Source organism: Erinaceus europaeus, chromosome 12, assembly GCF_950295315.1.
Source record: "Erinaceus europaeus chromosome 12, mEriEur2.1, whole genome shotgun sequence".
Taxonomy (NCBI): domain Eukaryota; kingdom Metazoa; phylum Chordata; class Mammalia; order Eulipotyphla; family Erinaceidae; genus Erinaceus; species Erinaceus europaeus.
The window spans coordinates 61,837,212-61,861,949 of NC_080173.1; the positions used below are offsets into that span (position 1 = coordinate 61,837,212).

General features: G+C 37.2%; 1 protein-coding gene across 1 annotated transcript in view; it reads left to right on the forward strand.

Moving 5' to 3' along the window:
- ANKFN1 (ankyrin repeat and fibronectin type III domain containing 1) overlaps nucleotides 1-24,738 on the forward strand; it is a 198,037-nt gene that overhangs the window by 123,432 nt on the left and 49,867 nt on the right. Inside the window, exon 12 of the mRNA XM_060204893.1 lies at nucleotides 13,514-13,729. Within this exon, the coding sequence (XP_060060876.1) occupies nucleotides 13,514-13,729 (216 nt within the window). The remainder of the gene's footprint in view (nucleotides 1-13,513; nucleotides 13,730-24,738) is intronic.

The window sequence follows — 24,738 nt, forward strand, 5'->3', positions numbered from 1 at the left end:
TTACATTCAACAGTAAATACAGTAGTTTGTACATGCATAACATTTCCCAGTTTTCCATATAACAGTAAAACCCCCACTAGGTCCTCTGTCATCCATTTTGGATCTGTATTCTCCCCGCCACCCATCCACACCAAAGTCTTTTACTTTGGTACAGTACACCAACTCCAGTTCAGGTTCTACTTGTATTTTCTCTTCTGATCTTATTTTTCAACTTCTGCCTGAGTGAGATCATCCCATATTCATCCTTCTGTTTCTGACTTATTTCACTTAACGTGATTTCTTCAAGCTACATCCAAGATGGACTGAAAATGGTGAAGTCGCCATTTTTAATAGCTGAGTAGTATTCCATTGTGTATACATACCACAACTTGCTCAGACACTCGTCTGTTTTTGGACACCTGCGTTGCTTCTAGGTTTTGATTATTACAAATTGTGCTGCTAAGAACATATGTGTACACAGACCTTCTTGGATGGGTGTGTTGGATTCCTTAGGATATATCCCCAGGAGAGGAATTGCAGAATCATAGGGTAGGTCCATTTCTAGTCTTCTGAGAATTCTCCAGACTGTTCTCCACAGAGGTTGGACCAATTGACATTCCCACCAGCAGTGTAGGAGGGTTCCTTTGACCCCACAACCTCTCTTGCATTTGCTGCTGTTACCTTTTCTGATGTATGACATTCTCACAGGAGTGAAGTTGTATCTCATTGTTGTCTTTATTTGTATTTCTCTGACAATCAAAGACTTGAAACATTTTTTCAAGTGTTTTTCAGCCTTTTGGATATCTTCTGTGATGAATATTCTGTCCATGTCCTTTCCCATTTTTGTATGGGGTTATTTGTATTCTTATTGTTGAGGTTGGAAAGCTCTTTATATATGTAAACATCTTTTCCCATTTTGTTAGGGGTCTCTTGGTTTGGGTAGTGGTTTCTTTTGCTGTGCAGAAGATTTTTAATTTGATGTAGTCCCATAGGTTTATACTTGCCTTAGTCTTCTTTGTAATTGGATTCATTTCATTGAAGATGTCTTTAAAAAGTATGTGTAAAAGAGTTCTGCCAATATTTTCCTCTAAGTACCAATAGTTTCTGGACTAACATCCAAGTCCTTGATACACCTGGAATTTACTTCTGTATTTGATGAAATATAGTGGTTCAGTTTCATTCTTCTGAATGTTTTAACCCATTTTTTTCCAACACCATTTGTTAAAGAGACTCTACTTTCCCCTTTTAATAGTCTGGGTACCTTTGTCAAAGATTAGATGTCCATAAGTGTGGGGGCTTACTTCTGGGCTCTCAGTTCTATTCCACTATTCAGTGTATCTATTCGTGTTCCAGTACCAAGCAGTTTTGATGGCAATGGCCCTATAATACAGTTGGAGATCTGGGAGTGTGATGCCTCAGGTTCTGTTCTTTCTTCTCAAGATTGTTTTGGCAATTCTGGGTCTTTTCTGGTTCCAGATAAACATTTGTAACATTTGCTTTATTCTCCTAAAAAATGTGGTTGGGATCTTGATGGGGATAGCATTAAATTTGTAGATAGCTCTGGGTAGTATATTCATTTTGATTATGTTAATTCTTCCAACCCATGAATATGGAATATCTTTCCATTTCTTTGTGTCTTTTTCAATTTCCTTGAGAAGTGACTCATATAATTTTCAGTATACAAGTCTTTCACTTATTTGGTTAGGTTTACTCCTAGATATTTTATTGTTTTGTTGCTATAGTAAAAGGAATTGATTTCTGGATTTCAACTCCTTCTAATTTAGTGTTTGCATAGAGGAGTGCCACTGACTTTTGAATGTTAATTTTGTAGCCTGACACTGTATTGCCTGATGATTTCCAAAAACTTCTTGCTGGATTCCCTGGGTTTTTCTGTATATACTATCATGTCATCTGCAAATAGAGAGAGTTTGACTTCTTCTCTTCCAATCTGTATCCCTTTGATTCCTTGCTCCTGCCTGATTGCTATGGCAAGAATTTCCACCACTATGTTGAATAATAATGATGATAGTGGGAAGCCCTGTCTAGTACCTGATCTGAGGCGAAATGCTTCCAGTTTTTCACCACTGAGTATGATGTTGGCTGTAGGTTTGCTACACATAGACTCCACTATCTTGAGGAATTTTCCATCTATTCCCATTTTTTTGTAGTGTTTTGATCATAAAGGGATATTGTATTTTGTCAAAGGCTTTCTCTTCATCTATTGATATGACCATGTGGTTTTTGGTCTTGCTTTTATTGATGTGATGGATCACGTTGATTGATTTACGTATATTAAGCCAGCCTTGCATCCTTGGGATAAACCCCACTTGGCCATGATAAACAGTCTTTTTAATATATTGCTGTATCAGGTTGGCTAGAATTTTGTTCAATATTTTAGCATCTATGTTCATCAGAGATATTGGTCTTTAGTTTTATTTTTTATTGTTGTAGTTATTATTGTTGTTGTTATTGATGTCATTGTTGTTGGATAGGACAGAGAAATGGAGAGAGGGAAGGAAGAGAGGGAAGAGAGAAAGATAGACACCTGAAGACATGCTTCACCACATGTGAAGCCACTCCCCTGTAGGTGGGGAGCCAGGGCCTAAAACCAGGATCCTTACTCCAGTCCTTACGCTTTGCACCATGTGTGCTTAACCTGCTGTGCTACCACCTGACTCCCATACACTTTTCTTTTTTGGTTGTGTTCTTGTTTGCTATTGGTATCAAAGTGATGTTGGCTTGATAGAAGAAGCTAGAAGGGAGTACGCCAGTGTCTTCAGTCTTCTGGAATACTTTTAGTAGTAGAGGTATTAGTTCTTCTTTAAAGGTTTTGGTAGTATTCATTTATAAAACTATCTGGTCCAGGACTTTTATTCTTGGGAAGGTTTTTGATAACTGTTTCAATTTCATTAGCTATTATGGGCCTGTTCATGTTATCTAGTTCTTCTTTACTTACTTTTGGAGATCGTAGGTATCTAGGAAATTGTCCATTTCTTCCGGGTTCTCTAGCTTGGTGGCACATAGTTGTTCATAGAAGTCTCTCATCATATGCTGAATTTCTGTGGTGTCTGTTGTAATATTTCCTCTTTCATTTATGATCTGATTTATTTGAGTCTACTCCCTTTTTGTTTTGTGAGTCTGGCCAAAGTTTTGTTGATTTTGTTCACTCTTTCAAAGAACCAACATTTATTTTCATTGATCTTTTGTATGGCTTTCTTATTTTTCAATGTTATTGATTTTTTTTACCTAACTTTAGTGATTACTGTCCTTCTGGTTGCACTAGGGTTCCTTTGTTCTTCTTCTAAGTCTTTAAAATGTGTAATCAGGCTGTTTATTTGAGCTTTTTCTTGTTTCCTAATGGGTGCTTGTATGACTATGAACTTCCCTCTCATTACTGCCTTAGCTATGTCCCAAATATTTTGATAGTGTCTTGATTTTCATTGAACTCTCAAAACATTTTGATGTCTTCCTTTATTTCCTCTTTGACCCAGAAGTTGTTAAGAAGTGTACTTTATAGCTTCCAATTTGGGGACTATTACTAATCTTTTGTTGATTGCTAAGTGTTAGTTTAATTCCACCGTGGTTTTGAGAAGATGCTTGGGATGATTTCAACGCTCTTGAATTTGCTGATGCTGTCTTTGTGGCCTAACATATGGTCTATCCTTGAGAATGACCAATGTGGACTTTAGTAAAATGTGTTTTCCAGTTTCTTGGGATGAATGACTGAAAATGTCCAATAGTTGTAGTTTATCTATCTCTTCATTTATCTCCCTCATGTCTATATTGATTTTCTGCCTGGATGATCTGCCCAGTTGAGAGCGTGGTATGTTGAAGTACCCTACTATGACTGTGTTACTGTTAATATATTTCTGTAGCTCTTTCAGTAGATGTTTGATGTATTTAGATGGCTTCTCATTGGGTGGATAGATGCTAATAATTGTTAAGTCTTCTTGATTGACTGATCCACTGATCATTATGTAGTGTCCATTCCTATCTTTTTTATTTTTATTTATTTTAAAGTCTATCCTGTCAGATATGACAATAGCTGTTCCTGCCCTTTTTTGTGTGCCATTGGCTTGTATGATACTTTTCCATCCTTTCTCTTTGAGTCTGTGTTTGTCTTGTTGAGTTAGGTGGGTTTCCTGTAGACAGCATATTGTTGAGTTGTGTTTTCTGATCCATCTTCCTACTCTATGCCTTTAAATAGGTGAATTCAGGCCATTGACATTTATTGATATCAAATATTGAAGATATTTTAACGCCATTCTTGTAGAATTTTAGAGTGTTCTGATATATGTCCTGTTTATGGTGGTCTGTTTATGGGAGACCTTTCAGAACTTCTTTCAGGGCAGGCTTGGTGATAGTTAATTCTTTTAATTGTTGCTTGTCTGAGGCTTGTTTTTAAGCCCCCATCTAGTCTGAATGACAGTCTAGCAGGATATAGTAGTCTTGGTTGAAGCCTTTCTCATTGAATACCTGATATTGATAAATACCTTGCCATTCTCTTCTGACCTGTAGTGTTTGTGTAGAGAAGTCAGCTGCTAATCTTATGGATTTTCCTCTGTAGGTGACTCTTTCTTTTCTCTTGCAGCTTTCAGGATCCTTTCTTTATCCTTTTTCCTTTCCATTCTAAATATGATGTGTCTTGGTGTCTTTAAGTCTGGCTTAATTCTGTTTGGGAGGCTTCTTGAACATTTATGTCTTTGATGTTGTCTAGACTAGAGAAGTTCTCAGCTATTATGTCCTGAAGAATGCTTTCTTCCCCTCCCTATCTTCCTCTAGTAGGCCAATAATGTGTATATTATTCTTTTTGAAGTCATCCCATAGGTCTCTGTTGTTGTTTTTAGTCTCTCTTAATCTATTTTTGAAATCTCTTACTTCTTTTTTAGTTGTCTCTAATTCATTCTCGATCTTGCTGATTCTATCTTCAGCCTCATTTATTTTATTCTCTCCCCCTCTACTTTTTTCTGGAGTTCATCTATTTTGTTACTCTGTTCTGATACAGTTTTAGCTTGTTCAGCTAGTTGTGTTCTAAGCTCAGCTATTTCAGCTTTCAGCACTCTAATAACCTTCAGATAATTAGTGTTCTCTTCCACGGTCTCATTTGTTGTTTCTGCATTTCTGATGACAATTCTTTCAAACTCTTTACTCACTTCTGTGATTATTTCTTTAACTCATGTTTGGATGTTGACCACATTATTTTGTGCTTCAACCTTTGGGGGGCTTTTAGCTGGACTCTTGTCCTAGTTCATTTCTCCAATATTTCTTCTTGTTGGTTTAAGCATTTTATATAGTATGTTATGAGATCCCTCTCTCAGTACTTTTCAAATTACTGATCACTCTTGCCTGGATTGACTTTTATCTAAATAAGGTAAGTAAAGAGTTCACAGTTGTGGAAATTGACAGTTGTTTCATTATTTTTTAATCCCTGAGTTGGAGCTCAGTGGCTTAAAAGCCTCTTTTGGTCTTTTTCTTCCATGTAGGCTATGGGAGCCTGAGGGCTTTAAAACTGTAAGTAGGCTTCTTAGCTTAATCAGTGACTCCTGACCAAGAAATAAAGCAGGGTTGGGCAGAGATAATCCAGTAGTTATGCAAAGAAATTCTCACAGCCCCACCACTATGCCATGGAGGTATAGAGTTTCTCCTGATTTTTCCTGGTTAGTTTTGTCCTCTGGTGTCAGCACAGGGCCTCCCTGCCGTTGCTCCAGATTCTGAGGGCAGTAACAATGGAGACTCACAGTTGCATTTGGTGAGGCTTAGGGGAGTCTCCTCCTTTCTTCAACCGTTTTTGTTGGTGAAACAGACTGGAGGTGGTGTCTCAACTGGTAAACTGCTGAACTGTTACCAGCCACTTAATCTCTCCCTAGGCTCCTCTCTGTCCATGAGCCACATACATGTGTTTGCACTCAGCAGTGATTTGGTGAGTTCCTGAAGTTTTTCTATTCCTGCCTAGTTGAGGTCCCAGGTGGTCTTTGGTATTCCTAGTTGACCCAGGAGAAGAGAAATACAGCTGCTGCTGTTCCATAGCCCTGCCTCTGGACTTTTTTAAATATTTTTTTTTAATATTTGACAGGACTGAGTGAAATTGAGAAAGGAAGGAGATATAGATGGGGAAAGAAAGCTAGACACCTGCAGACCTGCTTCACTGCTCATGAAGCATTCCCCTCTGCAGATGGGGAGCTAGTGATGTGTGAGCTTAGCTGGGTGCACCACTGCCCAGTACCCAAGTGGTTGGTTTCATATCAAATTCATGTCTCTAATTCTCACACCTATTGTTATGTGGTGATGTCATTTTATTTCTCCACAAAATTTGCCTTTAAATTATGAGGCAATTATTTAAGGCTGTCTTCCTTCTCCACATCCCTTTCTCAATCCCCATATAATGTTATGACTTCACTGTCAACTTCATTAAAAAATAAATGAAGGGGGTGGAGAGATAACTTAGTGATAGAGGCATAGGACTTGCATGCATAAAGTCCCAAGTTCAATCTATTCTCTCCCCTCCCCACTCTCTCTTAGAAATAAATGTTTTAAAAGGAATTTCGTTGAATTATTTTTTAGTTACCAAGTTTAAAGAATCTCCTTGCTAAAATCTCTCTTCTGTTGCTATGCAAGCAAAAACAAAAGAGCGGCTCTTATGTACTTAGTGGTATTCCTGCTATAATCTACTCTGAGTGAACAGAGAAACTTCAGGTATAGGCTTATGTGCTTGTAGAATATTCTTGTATATACATACGCAAACTAATAATATCAACAGTATTTTAACAAATATAAATATGTAACAAATACATAATTATTAGCAACATTAATAAATATGGAAATAATATGTTTTTCAAAGGAAAATTTCACTATCTATTAATACAAGTATAGGAATTGCACTGCATATTGAAGTATGTAGTCAGGATTGAAAAGCCATTCTAGGTTCATGAAATACCCACAGTTAAGACAAAGAGTTAAGAAAGCAACTTTTTTAAAATTATAACCATGGCTATCACTAGGGTTCAGTGTTTGCATAATGAATCCTCTGACACTAGTGGTCATTTTATTTTTTCCATTCTCTTTTTCTTTCTTTTCACTCTCTTTTTTTGTGAGACACAGAGAAACTGAGTTGTAAGGAGGGGACAGGGAGAGAGAAAAGAGATACTTTTATCAAATACATACTATTAAAATATTCTTCTGTTTGTGACTTGCTTTTTAATTTCACGACAAAATTATAACTTTCTATAATTTATAATGAAGAAACTCTTAATTTTTAGCAAACTATATACTTTTTCTTTTAAATTTTGCTTTTTCTGATTTTAATATATTTGCCTAATATGAAGCACTATAATACAAAGATATGTTTCTAGAAATATTTTTCTGACACTTCTGTTTGATTTATTGTCAATTTTAGTTATTTAAATAATTTATGAAATAAAAATTAACAATAATTTTGATACCTAGCTGCTACACTATTATTTGTTAAAATTATTCAACATTCTTCATAAAAAAAAATAAAAATCTCCTTGCATTTAAACCACTTCTTTTGTTCCCCCATTGCAACAGATAGTAGTTTGACACCTTCTACCAAAGGTTCGTTCCCTCACAGATGCTATGCATCCCACTTCTTCTCTTCCTTTATTTAAACATCCTCAAGTCCCTCCATATAACTTCCTCTCAAATTCTTCAACTCCACATGCCTCTTTGACTACCAAACTATCACTCTTCATTCACATACTCTTCATTCACATACACTCTTCATTCGCACACAAACTTTTAAATTTTTTTATTTATTTACTTATTTATGTTTAGATAATAGCAGAGGCAGAGAGTGTGCTGTGAGGGCCGAGCTCAAACCTGGGTTGTGCACAAGGCAAAGCAGCACACTAAGTGAGTTATTTCACCTGCCCTACACCAAAACTACTTGAAAAAGTTGCCTACATTCTCCTCTCCACATGTGTCCTCACTTTTAATTGGTTCTTCCTACATCTTTTGCCACCACCAGACTTGCAAAGCTGCCTTTAGCCACCAATAATCAGAGACAGATGACGCTCATAAAGCCTGAATATTGGTGTCCAACATTTGCAGGAACCCCTGCTATTGCAGGAGTCAGATAGCATATTAGGTGGGGAGGGGTACTGGTTGCAAGCATGATGCATTTCTGGTAAGTTACCTAAAGAAATTTCAAAGGTATGGAAGGCCAGAATTCCAAATATCCCAGTATTAGGGAAAATTATCTTTCTTATTCTAAATATTATCTTTCATACCTAATTTTTATATTTGTAATTCTATATTCTATGTCCCAAAAATATATGACTTGAGTCTCCTTAAGCCTGGATCTATTCCTGCTAATGACTTCAGCTTCCTTAAACCCTCTGAACATATTTAAACATTCTTTTCAACAACATTTCAGCAGTATTTGATCCACTTGGCCACACACTCCATTTTTTAAACTGCAACATCCCTCATTGTCTTCCAGGTTCCCAGTTTTTCTCAGCTTCCTTTGTTCACTTACAAGCTGCTTCCTATGCTTAGAACTTTCTTCTGCTTCTCGGCCTTGCTAATTCTTATATATCCTCAAGGACTCTGCTTAATTTTTATACTTCCTCTGGAAGTCTTTCTTTACTTTCCTACATAATCATTCTCATAGCACAGTTTATTCTTCACTAAGATTACTTATTATACTCTCATTATTTATATCTTAATTTTTTGTTGACCTGTATTACCTGTGAGTTCTCAAGCTGTGTGTGCATTGGTTAGCCCTGCATCCCTCATATCTGGCACAATTACTTACACTTGGCAAATACTAGTTGGACAAATAAATGTTATTGTCACTCCAAACCCTGTCCCTCAAATGTCACTGATAGGTAAGATTTAAGAAATAAATAAAAGGAAAAGGCAAAACTTTAATTGTAATGTTTTATCCTCCTCTCTCTGCCTTACTACCACTAGCTGACAACTACAGTTATATCAAAAGCCTCCACAGTTATCCTCCTATTCCAACCTTAACACATTCTCTCTTTTTTTTAACATTTATTTTTTATTGAATGGAGACAGAGAGAAACTGAGAGGGGAGAGGGAAATAGAGAGACACATGAAGTCCTGCTTCACCACTCGTGAAGCTTCTCCCCACACTGAAGGAGGGGATGAAGGGCTTGAAACCAGGTCCTTATTCATGAGCACTCAACCAGATGTACCAGCCTTAACACTCTACAATCCATTTTCCACACTTACTCCCCAGATTTACACCATATCATTCTCTGTTTCACACTCTTTCAAGAGTGGCAGAAATACTTCTTTATAGTTCACTAATACCTTTATCACTACCTCCCTCTCTTCTATTTCCATTGCATCTTGAACCTACGCTTTCATCACAGTGCATAAGAGCTACAATTAAAAAGAAAAAGAAAAAAAGAGCTACAATGCAACCTCTATATTGTTTTTCAAATTCTGTCCTCTAGTGAGGTTTTTAATACATAATAATATATAGTAATGGTGAAATAACAAGTTTCACCTATTTCATAGATACTATGCACTGTGATGTATACAGTGCATTACAAACTATATCTCAGCATACCTAAATTACAATTGATAGTCATTCAAGGGATGATAAAACTAAGGCCTAGAAATGTATGTTAAGTGAGATAAGTCAGAAAGAGAAGGATGAATATGAAATGATCTCACTCATGGACAGAAGCTGAGAAATAAGAACAGAAAGAGGAATCACAAAGTAGAACTTGGACTGGATTTGGTGTAATACACCAAGTAAAGGACTTGGGTGGGTTGGGAAAGGCAGTGGTGCTTTTGGATAGAGTCCTGGTGCATGATGCTGGAGGAGGATACAGGCAGGGAGAGTGTTTTGCAGAAAACTGAGAAATTTTACACATGTACCAACAAGTATATTTAGGGTAAACCATTAATCCCACCAATAAAAATGTTTCAAATGTTGACTAACTTTCCAAGTAAGATACAAACAAAAATCTATCTGCATGCAAAATCCAGGTGGCTATTAACACTCACATTTCCCCAATATTTCATCATCTTTTGTGTTTGTTTTCAAAAAGCAAAAATGTAAATGAAGAAATCATACATATTATAGTTAGAAAAAAAGGAACATGTATTTACAATTTGGAATCTGTCTAGAAGTGGCTTTAAATTTTACATGGATAAGACATATTTAATTGACTAAGTAACAGTAACCCACATTAATAACAGTGTTAATAATTACCAATAGTTGACTAATTGATATTACTTAGGCATGGAGAGAGAAATGTATCAGTCGATATTTTGACAATCAAAAGTCCTTTAGGAAGTTAAGACCCCTAAACTTTAGGAAAACAGCAGAGACCTCAAAGGAATTTTGTCCCAAATCAAAAGGCATCTAAACTACTTATCCTGAGAATTTGGCAAAAATCTGACACTATAAATTTAATTACAATAAATTTTTTCCTCTCTAGCTTTTTGAAATAACTGTTAAAGAAACAAATAATGATTCATGAAGACACCATTTTCTCATTATTCAAATGAAGGGGAAGCTTCCTCAGAATTTTACTTTTCTTTTTCTGGCTCTCATATCTCTTCTTGGAGGTGTTACTTAATTTGTCAGGTCACCCCAAGCTGAATATATTTCCCTAAATATTGTGCATCTGTCTAGGACTTATTAGTAGTCCTGTGATTTGTTCTGGTGTTAGCCTAAATATATTCCTTATAGTTATTGGCTTGATTTTACTCCTCTTTATTTTTTTTCTTGCCTCTAGGGTTGTCTCTGGGGCTCAGTGCCTGCACTATGAATCCACTGCTCCTGGAGGCCTTTTTTCTTTTTTTTTTAATTGGATAAGACAGAGAGAACTTGAGAGAGGAGGGAAAGATAGAGATGGGAAAGAAAGAGACACCTGCAGACCTGCTTCACCGCTTGTGAAGTGACCCCCCTGCAAGGCTCAATCAGGATCCTTTCCCAGGCCCTTCTGCTTTATACTATGGGCGCTTAATTCAATGTGCTACCACCCAGCCCTCAATTTTCCTCCTCTTTATCTTGTAGTATTCTGAAGGTCCTCAGATCTCTTGACTTTGGTTCACAGCTAGATAAGTATGAACACCATCTTTTTTCCTTTTAGACCCCAAAATTCTATGAATTTTTCTTTTTGCAATACAACTGCAATTTACAAGGAAATTCTGCCATAAAAATGGGTTCTTTCTATGGCTAGCTAAACAACCTGTGTATGAAAATTTTCAGGAAGACTTTTAGTGGTTTTTTTCCCCATTAATCAACATATCCAAAGCTAAAAGTAAGCCACTGATAATAACTCTATAATAACTCAATTTAAATTAAAGTATTATGTCAGTCAATGTCTACCCACCAGCTTTTGGTCTAACCAGTATCTCAATGATAATACATTAAGTTAGGTAACAATAAGTGTTGTTGACTACATCAACAAGAACTATGTACCAGGCACTACACAAAGATCCAAGAGACACACAGATGAAACAGTCATGATGTTACATCAATATAGACAATATGACTTCATCAATATAGACAGTAAATCCAGAGCCATGTAAAATAAAAGCTTATACAGGAAGCAGTAGAAGATGGGGTGGGGGATGGAAAGCAAATTCTGCCTAAGGAAGTTCTGAAAGTCTTCTCAGGGTAGGTGAAGTCTATGTTGAGTTCTAAAAAAAAAATAATAATAAGTAAGTGTAAGCCAGGATAGAATTCTGATTAGCTCAGTAATGAAGATGTATACCCTACTTTGTATTAAACTTGAGAGTTTACAGAACATGTTCTCAAGCATTACTTGACTTAATCCCTCAAACATTCTATGAAAAGCATAATGGATATCTGAACTCTAAGGACCTCAATTTAACATGATAAAATTCAGGGCCAGAAAGGATAAATGATTTTTCACAAGTCTAGGAGTTAATAAATGGCAGTCAGCCATTAAGGTGAAACTCGACACTGGTAGAAGCAAAAAACTTAAAGCTGTGATGTGCTAAAGCCAACTTGTACTGTCTCCAGAGAACCAACTGTTAAGTATTTTGGCCTTCTGAAGACCTGTTGACAAACCTTTGGTAGCTTGAAATTGGTTATGGTGAATGTCTTTACACTACAGAAACTGGCATATGCTATAAATCAAACGTTTTCAGAAACTACAGTTTTCTTATTTGAGATTTGATAAAGATTTACAAAATCATAAGAGTTCAGATGTATAGTTTCATACCACATCCACCATCAGAGATCTGTGCTCCTTGTACCCATAACCACCATAGCTATCACCAAGTCTGAGAGATAGTTTGGTTGGTTGTTCTTTTTTCTTTTTCTTTTTTTGTAAAATCACATGACTTAATTATCTATATTCCACATTTGAGCAAAGCCATCATGTAGCTGTCTTTCAAGGGTGGATATGTCCCTTAAAACTATAGTTTTATTTTATTAAAGGGCTACATTCAAAGCCCTCCACCTCTATTACCTCCAGACAGTTTATAAGTCAATTATTAAATATGAATAATATGACTGAATATTTAGCTCATTTTCTAAAATAACAGTCCTGATAATAAGAATAGCTTGTGGAATTTTTTTTTGTGTGTTCATACCTATGAAGACTTTAGACACTGTCTCTAACTGTAAGAGGACATTCCATTGTTTACATAGATGTGCTACTGACCAGCTGTCTTTTTCATTTTTAGGTTATCCTTCCCACTTTTACAAATTCCAGCTCCACATTTATTCTCCGTACAACAGGTTATCTTACCAGCACTTATATGAGTTTGTGAAAATAACAGCTAAAAGTCCTGGAATTATTTATAATTTTAAGAAAATCAAAAAACAAAGTTATACTTTCTCCTATTCATCCAATACTAGGGATATTTGAATCTTGCATATTTGTAAAGCTCTATTTATTTTAATAATATCTATCCAAGCCCCTTCACATTTAGTGTGGCATCCTTCCCTTTCTACCTTTCAAAAAGTATTGTCTGCCTCAACTGGCATAGTTTACAAACAATTTTAACAGAATTTTAAATAAACAGAATCCTCTGAAATGCACACAAGTCAAACCAAGCCAATCTCCCAATTAAAGTATCTTGAAGGGAATGTTCAGTCATTTGGGAACCTGTACAATGTACTACATTGTCAATTCACTTTTTCATTTTAAACAGCCCCACTTCATACCAGCTAACTGTAGTTCTCTTCAAAACGCCACAAGTAGCATACTTGAAATATCATGCATTTTTCTTTAAAACATCTGGGATTCTCTTCAAGTGCTGGTTACTGAGGTTTATGTGCTGGTGTGTCTATGTGGGTGAGAGATATTTACAGATATTGAATTTGTTTAAAACATAATTTGTGTGCCTCTTGCTATAATCTTTGTAAGCTTAAGGTGAGGACAGTTTATTTGCACTTCTATTAAGAACACTTTTATGTCAAATATTGTAGGTTTAAGTCAACTATAAAAAAGAGCTTCTCAGACACATCAAATAATTAATCAGTGTCTTTTGTTGTAGTTGGGCTACTTTGCTTGCACTGTAACATCTAGGCTACCAGAAATCTATTTGTCTCCAGAATCTACTTGGGACCCACAACTTGGGGAGAGTTCACTATGAGCCCATTAAAGATCGGCATGGAAATATCCTCATAGTCACCATCAGAGAGGTGGAGATGCTCTATTCATTTTTTAATGGAAAATGGATGCAGATCTCAAAGCTACAAAGTCAGAGGAAGTCTCTGTCAACACCTGAAGAGCCAACAGCCTTAGACATTTTACTGATAACCATCCAGGTATGTAGTCTTTTTAACTATCTAACATATTTCAAGTTCTAAACACAGCTATTGAGCTATTTATATATGCAGTGGTGGAGTGGAAAGGGTCTAGAAATTGCTTGTGTTCCATATATAAGAAAGATTCAGAAGCCTATTTCTATTTATTAATCTCTAAATCCAGACTTCACCACGCAATTTAAATAGTGAGAATTCTGAAAATGCCCTGACCAATGAATCAATAAAAATAAACACTGAAGCAAACATCTGAGTAGGCAGTCTATGTTATAACCAAAATGTTAAACCTTTATTAACAACATGGGCTGTAGTATTAATAATACATCTGAAGACAGTATGTATGTATGTATTGTATAAAACACTTTGAACTTATATGTATTCTTTTACATTTAATTTTTCTAGATGTAACATTCCCTTATAGCACTATGCTTCCTGTGTGCATCATGCATGTACACATCTACTCTTGTAAGTTTTTTATCATACTACTTTGGGACAAATTTGCATGATTAATTTCATTTTTAGGGATAAAAAACTTAAGTTCAAAGATAAAAAATGTCATACAGTCACACACAAATGAAACTCCATTTGTACATCCCACTTATAAGTCCCTAGCAGGAACCCTAATAGTTTTACATTTATAATTTTGTGGATTTTTTTCCTCGGTAAAATTGTTTCTTGATAATTTTATAATTATAAAAATGTATGTTAGCTTCAGAAACCACCAAACTTGGTATCTGTACTACTAAAGCAATCATGATTCTCCAACTGCCCCTCAATACATGGGTAGAAAATGGCATAGCTGGATATTGAACTCAGATCCTTCTAATGGAGATGCTTTTTCCTGCTACTTTACATCATATTCTGGAACAAGTTTTAGAATTTTAATGAGTAAGGGGTAGGATGTAAAAGGGGAGGTAAAACAATGGATGAAAGATTTATCTGAGAGAGGGATGGGCAGTAGTGCACTGGGTTAAGTGCATATAAACGAAGTCCAAGGACCCGGGCAAGAATCCCGGTTCAAGTCTCCCACTCCCCACCTGCGGGGAAGGGGGAGGTCACTTCACAAGCGGTGAAGCAGGTCTTCAGGTGTCTTTCTCTCTCCCACCCTATCTTCCCCTCCTTTCTCTACTTCTTTCTGTCCTATTCAATAAAATAGGAGGAAAAAAATCCCCTAGGAACAGGGAATTCATAGTGATGGCCCAAGCCCCAGTGATAACCTGGAGGGGGAAAAAAAGTATCTGAAGCAAATGTTCACCCAAATTCAAAACTCTAGCAGCATGAATCCAGACATTTAGCTGCCAATCCCACTCAACTTACTTTCACTCCCCACTGAGGGGTAGTTAGTACAATGATCTTATTTTTCTGTTATTTGAACTGAACCAAACCAGAACAAAACTCAATATAGCAAAAATTAGCTAATTTTTCAAAGCCAAATCAATATCTGGATTTTATTGTCTAGTATTAGGACTCTTGGGGGGGGCAGAGAACAGACAACTCAGGACACATCCATGACTGCACTCTTTACCATTTATAAGAAAGTGCTAAAAGAAACATTTAAAATCATAATAAATTGAGATTTTACAGGGTAATACAGTAATCCCCTATAGGGATAAACTGGGGTCTGGGCTAACTTTGCTCCTAGGAACAGCACAACCTCCATCATGATACAATACCTAGTTTCTTCTAGACTTATTACATAAAAAATGCAGTACAGGTGTAGAAAAAATTTAACCAGGCAAAGGTTCTTAAAGAAGGAGACCAAAAATAGTCAAGATCAGGTTTCAATACAGATCCAAATGGAAAATGTATCCCCCTACTAAATTTCCATTCCTGCTTGATGTCATTCCTACCCACCCCTACTTTCCTTGCTCCTCCTCCAGCTTTCTCTCATACCCCTCTTTCCTATATATGAATTCTTATGGTGAGGAAATGAGGAGTAAATCTATAAGGTCAGTATCCAATCACACCAAGATTTGAGATTTAATTATGTCAGAAGTTGGTCCCAGCAATGTAACATAAAAGTAGAGATGGTACTTAATAGTTGCCCAAAGAAGAGTGTGTAATCCCCACAAGAGGACTAGAAACTACAATATATTATCAGGGTCAATGCCCACTAGGACTTCTGATTGGAAACCTAGTTTTTCTGTTACTACATATTTCATATTGTAGAGCACCACTTTTGAGTTAGGCTGACTGAGTGTAATTCACAGATCCTGCTATCCTACTTAAGTGACTAGAGCAAGTTACTTCTTGTCAGTTTTGTTTTTTCCTCTATAGAAACCCTACTTTATAGGGACCTAAATGAAATTTTAATGAATTTATGAAGAGCATTAGAAGAGTATCAAAAGGGGGATGTATCAGGTGTTAGTAAATTTCGTCATTTCTCTACCAAGAAAAAATCCAAGCTACGCTAGACTATCCTCAAGTGATACATCTCATCCATATCCTGCTGGGAGACTACAAGTAATGGCTCAGTCATTCCTTAGGACACATCACCACTTTCTCTACCTTTCCATAAGAACTAAGGGAAAGGTTCAAATAAACTATACGATCCACAGTGAGATTTTTCAAGACAAATAAAGGCTTTAACAAAATCTATGCCCACAAATAATCTAATAAAGCAGGAAAACTCCAGTGTCTAAACCAGAGGGATAAGGAAATAGCTATCATACTAAAGGAAATAATAGCTGAAAATTTTCCAAACCCAGAAAATGATCAAAACATAGATGTTCAAGAAGCAGAGAAAAGACACTAATTCTTGGATATAGAACAACCTGTAGAAAAGTACATCACTGTAAAATTATGAAAAGTCAAGGACATAGAAAACATACCACAGATCACTAGAAAAAAAAAATGTAACACAAAAATGTAAGACTATCAGGTTCTCTTAAGATCTCTCAGCCAAAGTGCTACAGACTAAGGAAAATGGAATAGTGTATTCTAAGTGCTACATTTCCAGCCATGAATACTATTTATACTATAAAATAATCATTCAGATAATCTCAGCAGTAAATAAAGTCCTTCTCAAATAAAAATTAATGGATTTCTCCATCAACAAATGTATTCTACAAAAATTATAGAGACAAGTTTTACAAAACAGTGAAATAAGGAAGCACAACCCCCTAAACAGTATTCAAAAAAAAAAACAGTAAAGCTGAACCAGAAATACAAGCAACAACAGTATGAAACTACAATAAAATTATAAACAAAAGAGGGGAATCAAGTGGCAACACACCTGGTAGATACATCTAAAACTAGTTCTGAGAACCCAGAATTTAAGCCCCCAGTCTCCTCCTGCAAGGGGGAGGCTTTAAGTGTGGTATAACAGTGCTATTGATGTCTCTTCTATGTCCTTCTCTCTATCTCTCTCCTTCTCTCTCCACCTCTACATCTGCTTCACAACCTCTGTCAAAATAAATGGCCACCAGGAATGGTAGAGCCGTCAGACACTGAGCCCCAGAAATAACCTTGCTGGAATGAAAAATGATGAATGAGGAGAAACTGGATAGAAGAATAGAAGCTGTACAATCAAAGAATGAGTTAAGACAACACAATAATAACTGTTTGAGGACTGAAAGGTGAAACACCCCTCTGAGCACAAACTTATGATACACAAGGTCCAGGATTCAAGCCCCTGCTCCCCACCAGCAGTGGGGAGGTTTCATGAATGGTGAAACAGGTCTACTAATGTCTAGTTTTCTCTCTCCCTCTGTATCTTTCTCCACCCCTCAATTTCTCTTTGTCTTACCAAATAAACTAGAAAGAAGAAAAAAATGGAAGGAAAAGGCCTAACCCTATTGCTACTGAAATCAAATTTGATCAGGCATATTAAGGGAGATATGACTATAGGTTTCTTACTATAGGCTTCTGTATTAAGGCCAATATCACTCTGATGACCAAATCAGAAAAGAATAGTACAAACTAAACTATACACTGATGTTTCTGATGAACAATGATACAAAAAAACTTCAACAAATCTTGACAAAGTGAATCCAACAACATATCAAGAGAATAATCTATCATGACCAAATGGGATTCCTCCCAAGGATGATTCAACATATTCAAATCAATCAATATAACACACCACATTAGCAAAATAAAAACCATATGATAATACCAATAGATGCTAAAAAGCCTTTCAACACCCAGTGGCTATGTAAATAATCCTCATAGGAATAAAAAAGGAAATAATAAAAGTAATTAGATAAAATATAGCTCAACATAATAAAGTATATTTTATGCCCACAGCATCATACTCAATTATGAGAAATGAAAGCTTTATCCTGAACCTGAAGTGAAACAAAAATGTTCATTCTCTTCACTACATTCAAAACAGTCTCAGAATTCCCACCCATACCATGAAAAAAATACAAAGAATCCAAATAGGAAGACAACAAATAAAACATTTAGCTATTTGCAGATGATTTGGCAATATATAGAGAATCTTCTAAAGATTCCACATACAATAAGGACATCTAATTTTTTACAAGGGAGCCCAAACTATTAAATGGAGAAAGGATAATCTCTTAAATAAATAATGTTGGGGAAAGTGGGTTGAAACACTCAGAAGAATAAAACTGAACCATTACATTTCACCATACATAAAATATTGGCAGAACTTTTTTCCAAGTAAATTTTATAGCACCTTCAGCAACACAAAACCAATTGCATGAAAGACTAAAACAAAAATAAACCAATGGAACTACATCAAATTGAAAAGCTTCTTCAAAGAAAAAGAAACCACCATCCAAACAGATGCTCAGTCCTAAAACCAATAGTCCACTACTAAGCATATAGCCATTTAAAAGACTTGATGAAGTCAGTCCCAGTTCAGGGCGCCAGTATGCTGGGCTAGCTTCGCAGGAGGGAGACAGATGACCAGGGACTCATGGCTGAGTGGAGAGCAGTATTTCTTTATTGACGTGGAACACAGCGCAATCTAAGCTATCTCTAATCACAATCTTCTCCTTCTCCTTCTCTCTCTTTCTTCTCTCTCCTCCGGTGGAAGAGTCAGAAACCAAGGAAGTACACAGGATAGGGGGCAGGGAGAAGGAAGAAGCACGAACTAGCAAGGACTAAACCAAAATCTCCTGGAGGCAGGGGGAGTGAGACCAAACCAACGTAACAGAATGACCATGTAAATAGACCACAACATCAAGCAATGTAACAGAAGGGATCCCAGAAGCAGAACTAGAAGCATACCAACAATTCCCCCTTTTCTTTTTAACCAATTGACCATAGTATCAGGAGTGTGGGGTGAACAGAAACCTATATCGTACAGGCATTTAATGAAAAAAAAAAAAAACTGTCACAAACATGGAGGAACAAGTAAGCGAGCAACAAGAACCAGTATGATGCCAAGGGAAGGCCTGAGGGGGGCGTTTCTTGCCTCTGTGGGCAAGGCTTATCAAGCTAAAGGACATTTCCTGCCTCTGTGGGCTTCTCTTGCCTCTGGGGCACAGCCCCCGAAACCCTAGATGTCACCTGAAATGACCTAAAGAACCTGATTCACAGACTCCAAGGACAGAACTTTCTTACTGCCTGTCTGCCCTTCCTGCTTCTGCTTTGTCTGTCATGTTTTGGCGGTTCCAGCTCACTCTCTACAGAAAAGCAGAATTCCAGCGGCTGACCTTCCTTCATGCAGCGTTTCATCCCCTGCCATTTCTCCCCCTAGCCACCTACTTTGGACTGACACTTCTATTGGACTTGCTGGCTTACCCTTTGGACACTTTACACAATTTTACAGCAGCTTCCTTCCCTTCACACTGCTGGCTTTTCAAAGACTGACCCTCAGTAGTTCATAGACTTTGCAGACTGTTGTCTTGAGGACTATACAATGCCAAATAGCCCTTCTGCTTGGTGGACCATGCCCTCCTGCCTACAGGTCCTGCCCTTTGAGGCAGGAAACGCCCCCTCATTACGAACCCTTGCCCCCCCCAGAGACAGGGAACGTTCCTTTGTGCACCAAGCCTTCCCTTGACATCACTCTGGCTCTTACTGCTCCCCTACTTGTCCCTTCCTGTTTTGTTATATCATTCAGGTTTATGCCCAAAAGGTTTCTGCTCACCCCTACACTACTATTCCTCTGTCACAGATGGAGTCTTTTACAGATATTGACCCATCCTAATGCAATGACTAGATAGAAAGATAGGGAAAGATGTAGAAATATTGTGAGGAGATGGTGAAGCCTGGCAGAGCTTAACCTATGAGATGAGTCCCTCCAGGTAAGTCTCTCTCTCTACAGAGGGTTTGAGCACAGGGGGAACACATAAATCTCACAAGGTTGGCAGCATGTAAGTCTTGCCTCCCCCACAAAAACATCCTACATCTTCCCACCAGAGCACGGCATTCCTTAAAAACATTTAAGCCTGTTCCACTCTAAATTTCCTATACTGTGGCCATTAGATATAAGGAAAAGGGGAGATGCTGGGAAACTGTGCAGATGCAGTCTCATCTGCCATGTTGTCCCCTCAGGCTACTGCTAGTTCCCGAGAGAGTTGGGACATTCTCGCAGCGCCTGTTCCGCCATGTTGTGTCCTCGGGGCACTGTCAATTCCCCACAATAGTTGGAGTGCTATGGTTACTTCTCGCCCTTCCCATTCTCACGAGAGTTGTTATCCTACCCTGGAGTGCTATGGTTACTCCTCCCCCTTCCCATTCTCATGAGAGTTACTATCCTACCCTGGAGTGCTATGGCTACTCCTCCCCTTCCCATTCTCACGAGAGCTATTCCCATAAAAGCCCTTCTTCTTCCGCCCCTCACTCTCTTGCCTGCCTTTCATTTCAGTGATTAGACGTAGGGAAGGTTGCTGCGTGAGGCGGCCATTTTTGCTACCTCCATGTGGCCCAAACTGCTGCTCTCTCACCCAACTCTGAGGTGCCAATGCAAATAAAAGACTGTGTTCCCTTTCTGCTCCAAACCTCCTTTTTCTGCGTCCCGCTGCCACCCAAGCGACATTTTTCTTCTTCTTCTTCTTCTTCTTCTTCTTCTTCTTCTTCTTCTTCTTCTTCTTCTTCCTCTTCCTCTTCCTCTTCTTCTTCTTCTTCCTCCTATTCTTCTTCTTCTTGTCCTTCTTCTTCTTCATCATCATCTTCTTCCTCCTCCTCTTCCTCCTGCTCCTCCTCTTCCTCCACTTCCCCCCCTTCTCCTTCCCTCTCTACTCCCATTTCTTTTTGTATCTATAAGCAAAAGAAAGAAAATATGGCCACAAGGAATGGCAGAGTTATTGTACAGGCACCAAGCCTCAGAGATAATCCTAGTGGCAAATAAACAAACAAACAAATAAGCAAATAGACTACAACAAATTTAAAAGCTTTTTACACATCTAAAGAAACTACCACCCAAATTAAAAGGCAGACTGAGAGATATTTGCATATCATATATCTGACAAGGAATTGTTATCCAAAATGCCTAAATAAGTATATAACTCAACAATTAAAATAAGTAAATAAATAAATAAACATGTGGGTAAAAGATCTGAACAGATACTTCTACAAAGATATATAGATGATACATACAAACATGTAAAAGTAGGTTCTTATTTTTATAAATAACAGCACTTATTCTAGGAAAATACAAATTCAAATCACAAAGGAATTGCCTACATCAAAAAGATTGGAGACCAGCCATTGGTGCACCCAGTTGAGTGTAAACATTACTATGTGCAAGAAAGCTGGTTCAAGCTCCCATTCCCCACCTGCAAGGGAGATACTTCACAAGCAGTAAAGCAGGTCTTCAGGGGTCCTATCTAATAAATAGGGGAAGGGGAAAAAAGGATGGATAATGGCTGCTGGGACCTGTGGATTCATAGTGCAAGCACTGAAGTGCCCCAACGATAACCCTGGTAGCAAATAAATAAATAAGATCAGAAACAAGTGTTGGCAAGGATTTACAGAAAAAAATTCTGGAAAACTGTTGGTGTGAATAGAAACTAGTGCAGTCCCTATTGAGAATGACATGGAGATCCCTTTTAAAAGTTAAAGAAAAAAAGAAAGAAAGAGAGAGAGAGAGAGAAGAGAAGAAAAAAAGAAAGAAAGAAAGAGAGAAGAGAAGAGAAGAGAAGAGAAGAGAAGAGAAGAGAAGAGAAGAGAAGAGAAGAAAAAAAGAAAGAAAAGTGACTCTGGGTGGTGGCACACATGGTTGAAAGCACATGTTATAATGTGTAAGGATCCGGGTTCAAGCCCCCAGTCCCCACCTGCAGGGGGAAAGCTTTTCAAGTGGTGAAGCAGTGCTGCAGGTGTATCTCTCTCCCTCTCAGTCTTACCCTCCCCTCTCAATTTCTGGCTGCCTCTGTCCAAAAAATAAATTAAGATAATTTTAAAATAAATAAATAAATGAGGGGGTCTGGCAGTAGTGCAATGGGTTAAGCGCAAGTGGCGTAAAGAGCAAGGACCAGCTGGAGCCCCCAGATCCCCACCTGGAGGGGGATCGCTTAACAAGCAGTGAAGCAGGTCTGCAGGTGTCTTTCTGTGCCCCTCTTGTCTTCCCCTCCTCTCTCGATATCTCTGTCCTATCCAACAACGACAACACCAATAACAACAACAATAATAACTACAACAACAATAAAAAATAATAAGGGCAACAAAAGGGAAAATATATAAAAATTAAATAAATAAATAAATGAAGGAAGGAAGGAAGGAAGGAGGAAAGGAAAAAAGGAAGCTGAAAGTGGTGCAACCAGTAGAGCATATATGTTATTAAGCATGAAGACATTGGTTCAAGATCCTGGTACCACTTGTTGGAAAGAAGTTTTATGAGTAGTGGAGTAGTGCTGCAAGTGGCCCCTTTCTTTCTCCTTCTTTCCCCCTTACCCCTGTTTCTCTACCATAAAATAAAAAAGAGATTATAATATAATATAATATAATATAATATAATATAATATAATATAATATAATATAATATAATATAATATAATATAATATAGTATAATATAAGGATGCACCAGGAGCAGTGCATCATTATGTAGGCACCAAGTCCCCGCAGTAAAAAATGGAAATTATTTCCCAACTATGCAATATCACTATTAGGCATTTTTCCAAGGACATGACAATATTTGAAAGGATATAGGTATGCCTATGTTTATGGCAGCATGTTCACAGTAGCCAAGATATGAAGTTAATCTAAATGCCTATCAATGGATGAGTTGATAAAGAAATTACATTACTCTTCTATTAAAAAAGATGGCATTGTGCCTTTCAGAACAAAATGGATAGAACTGGAGGTAGATAGATATATAGATAGAGTGAAATTAAAAGGGCAATTAAAGACAACTACCAGATGGTTTCATTCATATATAGAATATAAATAACTGAAACAAATGAACTTTCAAAAATGCTAATTATCAAATGGCCTCTTAGACTGAAAACTATGGTGGTTATCAAATGGAATAGGGAGATTAATTTGGGTATATGTAATGGGATAGCTTTGATATAATAGCAGCAGAACTTTGGTAGGCATATGAAGAGTAATATATTCACATATCCAGTGTTAATCAATAGAAATACATCAGAAGTCTCACAGATGAAGTTTTTCTATTACTTAATCTCTCACATTTATATATTTCCAAGTTTCTACTGTGTTGCTACATCTAGGATATCCTTTAAGTGGATGATTTTATTCTGTCCAGTCTACTAATCAAAATACAGCATAGCTGGAAGTAGACCACAAGTCTTCAAAGATTCGAGCTTGTGTCCTTCCCATTCTACCTTAATGTGAACCTTTAGACCATGACAGTTTGGTACTAGAGAAATTGGTAACATTTATCCTCTATTCTTTATCATCTCTGCTTTCCTCTGATACTCTTTGTTGCCTCCAGACTTTCTTTCTGCCCTTTTCTACCTTTTCTCCAGAGAACTCCTGCTCTTTCTACCTCTAATCATCTGATAATATGCACACTGAAAAACTACAGGAGGTGAAAAGATCAACAGAAATAAGCCAGTTAGATTAAGCACAAGAAACAACTAGACTCACATAAGAATCTTCATCAATGTTCATAACAAAACTATAATAGTGAAGGAATCAAAATAACATCAGTCTTCAGCAACTGATAAATAGGTAAATAATGTGTTCTTTCTATATAGTTTAATATCGTTCAGCTATGAAAATGAAGTGCTAATCTATATTAAAACAGATGAATCTTGAAAATGTTGTATGAAGTGGTAGATGCTAGATACAAAATGGTGCTTATTGTATGATTTTTTTATATGAAATATTCAAAATCAGTGAATTCACAAAAATAGAAAGCAGATAAGTGGTTTTACGGACATGCGTAGAGGAATTGGGGAATGGAAGCTAACAAATGCAAGGCTTCTTTCTAAAGTGATAAAAGTGGCCAGGTGTTATATACTGGTGACAGTTACACAACAGTGTAATAGTAGTGAAAATACTAAAATCCACTGAATTTCACACTTTAAAAGGATGACTTTTATGGTATATGAATTATTTCCCAGTTGTTTTTTTTTTTTTTCTTTTTTTTTCTTTTTTTTTTTGATTTTGAGTTTCTTTTTTTTTTTTCTTTTTCTTTTTTTTTTTTTTATTTAAGAAAGGATTAATTAACAAAACCATAGGGTAGGAGGGGTACAACTCCACACAATTCCCACCTCCCAATCTCCATATCCCACCCCCTCCCCCGATAGCTTTCCCATTCTCTATCCCTCTGGGAGCATGGACCCAGGGTCATTGAGGGTTGCAGAAGGTAGAAGGTCTGGCTTCTGTAATTGCTTCCTCGCTGAACATGGGCGTTGACTGGTCGGTCCATACTCCCAGTCTGCCTCTCTCTTTCCCTAATAGGATGGGTCTCTGGGGAAGCTGAGCTCCAGGACACATTGGTGGTGTCTTTAATCCAGGGAAGTCTGGCCGGCATCCTGATGACACCTGGAACCTGGTGACTGAAAAGAGAGTTAACATACAAAGCCAAACAAATTGTTGAGCAATCATGGACCCAAAGCTTGGAAAAGTGGAGAGGAAGTATTAGGGAGGTACTCACTGCAGTTGTTTTTTTTTTTTAAAAAAA